At 46.4% G+C, this 5,726-nt stretch overlaps 1 protein-coding gene across 1 annotated transcript; it reads right to left on the bottom strand.

The window, feature by feature from the left end:
* Positions 1–211: 211 nt before the first annotated feature.
* LOC111521763 (transmembrane protein 14C) lies at positions 212–5,441 on the bottom strand (the record flags this gene model as incomplete). The annotated part of the gene is made up of 3 exons (XM_026452715.1): positions 212–725; positions 2,620–2,707; positions 5,292–5,441. Coding segments are annotated over 3 exons (290 nt in total), but the record flags the coding sequence as incomplete, so codon positions are not given.
* Between the last annotated feature and the right edge of the window lie 285 nt (positions 5,442–5,726).

Below are 5,726 nucleotides of genomic sequence, written 5' to 3'. Positions count from 1 at the left end.
TGTCTCTTGAAAAACAAAAAATCCTCAGAGGTCATTTTTGAAACAAGCTTCAATGCAATGTACAATCAAATAACTTTCCTTGGTCCTTAAGTTATTCAAAATAAGTAATTTCTAAATATTAACAAAATACTTTCAAGTTTCTATATCTTGCTGCTAGCAACATCTCATTCTATGAACTAGACAGCTCTGGCAATGAAGACACCATAGGAAATATTATTTATAGTAAACTTTATTTTCATTGATATTTCACTTAACATAATTTCAAATTCAGTCTGTAATCTAAGATGAACAAAAGAACAGATATTCTAAATCTCATAAGAGATTTTTTCACACTGTTCCTCAGAGCACGGAATGAGGTTTCAGGGCCCTCACAGTTGACACCTAACATTTTACTCTTGAGATTTACCTGCAGATACAGAAAGAAGAGATAACATCGATACACAAGAATCGATCTCTATGAGGGTCTCCATAAGCTCATGTTCCATCCTCATTATAACCTCTGTAGGGTTATAATGGTAACAACTGATTTTCCACCCCTCCGCCAAGGTTGGTGTCTTTTTTAGGTAAAATGTCAGATGCAAAAATGCTGCACTTATTTCTGTTAATACATTGAAAACAGTGGAAGATGCAGATTTTTAATCCTTCATGAGTCCAAGCTGGAACATGACTTCTGCTAATCAGATGTCATCAACATACGAACTCCAACTTTGGCGGCCATCAGCAAACTGTTTAAAAGAAACAAGATAGAAAACGTCAGGTAAAGGACAGAACAGGCAACTATGTTTTTAAGGAACTAAACTCTGCAGGTTCCTCACAACTGCATGCGGGAGGAGGTACTAAGGCAAGAGTGGTCAGAGGTAAAATTTCCATCCCTGGAGGAACCAGAGAAAAAGCAAGCCAAGGGACAGTCTCACACTGAGGTCTTAAAATAGCACACATGAGCTGGATCCTAATCCAACTGCCAATAATTTGAACAGATGAAGAAATGGAGGCAAGAGCAAGGCCGCCCCACCATCATGGATCTGATTAATGGTCGAATCTCCAGCCTCTCAGTTTACTGCTCTAGACCTTGCTCCACACTGACTCTCTTACTTCAGGTGTAACATTATACTGGTAGCGTCACAACTATGATCAGAGCGGAGTATGCAATCTTTCTCCAAAACAGATTTTAAAAAATGCCCCTGCCTTCAGGATGTTTTTATAATACTTAACAACTAAACTTTTTGTTTTTAAGAAGGTTAAATTTTTTTTTTTCTTTTGATACGGAGTCTCACTCACCTCTGTTGCCCAGGCTGGAGTTCAGTGGCACAATTTCGGCTCACTGCAACCTCTGCCTCCCAGGTTCAAGCAATTTTCCTGACTCAGTGTCCCAAGTAGCTGGGATTACAGGCGTGCAACATCACGCCGGGCTTATTTTTGTATTTTTTCATAGAGATGGGGTTTCACCATGTGGGCAGACTGGTCTTGAATTCCTGACCTCAAGTGATCTGGCCGCTCTGGCCTCCCAAAGTACTGGGATTATAGGCGTGAGCCACTAAACCTGGCCTACAACTAAATTTTTTTTTTTTTTTGAGATGGACTCTTGCTCTGTCCCCCAGGCTGGAGTGCAGTGGCATGATCTCAGCTCACTGTAATCTCCACTTCCCAGGTTCAAGCAATTCTCCCTGCTTCAGCCTCCCGAGTAGCTGGGATTACAAGTGCCCACTACCACACCCGGCTAATTTTTGTAGTTTTCATAGAGATGGGGTTTCACCATGTTGGCCAGGATGGTCTTGAACCCCTGACCTCAGGTGATCCGCCAGCCTCAGCCTCCCAAAGTACTGGGATTACAGGCGTGAGCCACTATGCTTGGCCACAACTAAATTTTTTAAAAGCCACAATTTGGTTTAGGTTTTATAATCAAAATTAGAAAACAGGGCCGGGTGCAGTGGGTCACGCCTGTAATCCCAGCATTTTGGGGGGCTGAGGTGGGTGGATCATGAGATCAGGAGTTCAAGACCAGCCTGGCTAACGTGGTGAAACACCGTCTCTACCAAAACAACAAAAATGAGCCAGGTGTGGTGGTGCATGCCTGTAATCCCAGCTACTCCAGAGGCTGAGGCATGAGAATCACTTGAACCCGGGAGACGGACGGTGATTGCAGTGAGCAGAGATCACACCATTGCACTCCATCCTGGGTGACAGAGCGATACTCTGTCTCAAAAAAAAAAAAAAATTAGAAAAGAGGATTCAATCAAAATTCCCTTTTGGCAAAATTTTCTGTAAAAGACATCTACACATCTAAGAAATATGGGACCCCCGCATCTTCCATGCAAGTCACACAAAAGGCTGCAGTCATGGCTTTGCAGGAAAACTTCTGCCACCATATAGGGAGGAGCTAGGATGGACCGGAAAGCAAACATGAGAACAAACCCATTTCCACAGTGAATGGACATACTCATGCCATTTTGACATTAAACCAGCTATTGTTTTTGAAACATTTCCTATTAGTGTATGTATCAAATGTCAGTTGATGCATAGCATCAGATATCCTGAAACAAGTTAGGTTTTGAATGCATAAAGTATCCTGGGGAATAAACTGAACTCTACATGGTAAAGAAGAGTAACAAATGAAAGTACCTGGCACCTGCAATTAAACCTGCAGGCATGAATTTTCCAGAGTTGTAGAATCTCATTCCCATAATGCCAGCCAAGGTACCAGATGTAGCTGATGAAAAAAATATAAAGAAGGGTTAAAACTCATTACATCTTCTACGCAGGGGAATCAGAAGTGGGCCAAGCCCCACCCATCTCTCAAGGCTCACACCTCACCCTATGCTTATTCCTCCTTCACCAAGTGGGGGGAGATTACTGGCTGCCCACATCCTATGGGTCCAAGTACCAATACTGGCCAAATAGGGCCCTACACAGCCTGGGCCCTGCCTGCCCTTCCAGCCTCATCTCTTACCACTTGTCTTCTGCAAAACCCACACTTTAGCCATCAATGTGTTAGTTTTCTCCAAAATGCTGCTGTTTCTCATGCCCCGCAGACGCTATTTCCTCTACCCTGCACGCAGTTCCCACTGGGTAACTGTCAAAGCACCTACTACATGTCAAGCGCTGTGCTAGGTGCTGGAGAATACAAAGGTAATCGTAACTGTCTCTGCCCTTTTACAGTGCTTCAGGTCTGATGGGACAGACTTTAGAGACTCACACAAATAAAAAGGCTTAGCCAAAAAAGTGAAGATTGGCTGAGATCTGAAATTACGGCAGGAATTAATGAGCTGAAGGTGGGAAGGCCTATTCCAGGCAGAGGGGACAGTATATGCAGAGGCCCTGTGGTGACAGGGAGCATGGCGCATTCACCTTAACAGGCCAGTGTGGCACAGAAGTCAAGTAAGAGGGGCCAGGCCACATGGAGCCTTGAAGGCCATACTAGGGATTGGGTTTTCATCCTAAGAGCAATGAGAAGCCGTTAAAGGCTACTAAGCAGAAGGACACATGAACAGAGTCGCATTTTCTGGTTGTTTTTGAGACAGATTCTCGCTCTGTCGCCCAGGCTAGAGTGCAGTGGTGTGATCTTGGCTCACTGCAACCTGCAACTGCCGGGATCAAGCCATTCTCAAGTCTCAGCCTCCCGAGTAGCTCAGACCACAGGCGCCCGCCACCATATCTGGCTAACCTTATTTTATTTTATTAAAGACCCGGTTTCACCATGTTGCCCATGGTGGTCTCGAACTCCTGAGCTCAGGCAATCCACCCTCCTCAGCCTCCCAAACCTGAAGTCAGAAGTTACAGACCAGCCTGGACAACATGGTGAAACTCCTGTCTCTACTAAAAACAGAAAAATCAGCCGGGCTTGTTGGCGGACGCCTGAATCCCAGCTACCCGGAACGCCGAGACCGGAGAATTGCTTGAACCGGGTAGGTGGAGGTTGCAGTGAGCCAAGACCGCGCCACTACACTCTGGCCTGGGCAATACAGTGAGACTCTGTCTCAAAAAAAGGGAAGTTTATGAAGGGGAAGGAGACAAGTACAACTGAATATCAACGGGTGGACCCACCTAAAAGGAGGACCACAAATACAAGACAGGATCCTTGCCGGTGTAAAGGTCTGGAGAAGGTCAGGGAGAAGACACCCAAAGCCCAGAGGAGGACACTGGTGTTGGACAGGAGGGAAAACAGGACAAGGTGAGGCTTGGAGATTAAAGGCTCTGGGGAGTCCCCACCTGATGGCTGCTGTTTTTTCTATACAATAGGCATGAGGTCATTTGCTGAGTGGAGTACAATCACAGAAAGGGAAAATGCAGGCTGAAAGTCATTTTGGAGCATGAGGGAGGGAGCTGTTAGGCAGAGCGGGGACCTGGACGCACCTCCTTCCCCAGCACACCCCATGAGCCATCACTGACCTCCCTTCCCAACCCGGCTGATGTGTACAGATCACACGGCTTCTCCCTCCCACATGGCACTCATTCTCACCCGGGGTTTGTGGAGACAGTGAGGAACCCACACTCCTAGCAGCGTCTGACACATGGGTGGAGCCCCACAGAAATGTGCTGAAAGCCACCCTGATAAGGACTCCTCGGTCCCCCACCCCACTCACTGTCCATGCCGCTCACAGGGTACATTTCCAGTTCTGCTTCTATGCTCATGTTTTTTGTTTTTTGACACCGAGTCTTGCTCTGTCTCCCAGGCTGGAGTGCAGTGGCGTGATCTCAGCTCACTGCAATCTCTGCCTCACAGGTTCAAGCGATTCTCCTGCCTCAGCCTCCCAAGTAGCTGGGACTACAGGCGCCTGCCAGCATATCCAGCTAATTTTTGTATTTTTAGTAGAGATGGAGTTTCACCATGTTCGGCAAGCTGGTCTTGAACTCCTCACTTTGTGATCTGCTCACCTCGGCCTCCCAAAGTGCTGGGATTACTGCTAAAGAGGTGATTTTCAAATGGAGAAATTGCAACTCGGATGCAAACCTAACCCAGATGTGTGATGTCTTAGGGATGCTGAGGCCAGTGATCTTCCATGGGCAACTTCAACGGCTGACACATTTACCTTATAGAAGTTTAATGCTACTGGGTAAATACATTCACGAGGTATGGAAATCCTTCCATGTTCTGTACATAAAAGATAAACAAAAACCAGCACAAATCCCGCCTCTGCACCCTCATTTTAAAACTTTCTGAGGACTTGGTAGAAGAAGTGAAACTGTCATAAGTTAAGTGTGAAGACCTCACCCCATCCCAGCAAACCAGGGTCATTTGGAAAAGAGTATTCTGGATACACAGCTGCCCTAAGGAGACGCTGAAGCAGACATACCTAGGAAAAGCCAAACGTTCTTTGGATCCTGAGACAGCTGGTAAGCACCCAGGCCGGCTAGGCTGCCGAAGAGCAGTCCCGCAGCCAGGGACGGCACGCTGCCTAAAGGGAAGCAAACACAGCTCGCATTTTTAACATGAAATAGTGAAACTTATTTCACTAACGGAATCCACCAGACCGCCATCCCTACAAAGGAGAATAGCACAGAGAATTCTCAACACAGCTCATGGCCAAGGTGGACTCAAGCAGGAAGATGTTTCGGGGAGTGTGCTCTCTTCTCAGAGAAGTCAGGGTCTTCCCACCCCATTTTTCTCTCCTCTAACAGGCAGGGCACTTCCATCTAAGGAAAGGAAAGAAGGCCATCTTCCCTCCTTAGATGGAACTATGGCTAGGCCTTCTTTCTAAACAGGCCTGATCAATCGTGAAGGGCTGGAA

This window comes from Piliocolobus tephrosceles, unplaced genomic scaffold (genome assembly GCF_002776525.5).
Source record: "Piliocolobus tephrosceles isolate RC106 unplaced genomic scaffold, ASM277652v3 unscaffolded_39358, whole genome shotgun sequence".
NCBI lineage: Eukaryota > Metazoa > Chordata > Mammalia > Primates > Cercopithecidae > Piliocolobus > Piliocolobus tephrosceles.
The sequence above is the reverse complement of the archived record's forward strand: the minus strand, read 5'-3'. Positions and strand labels throughout refer to the sequence as shown.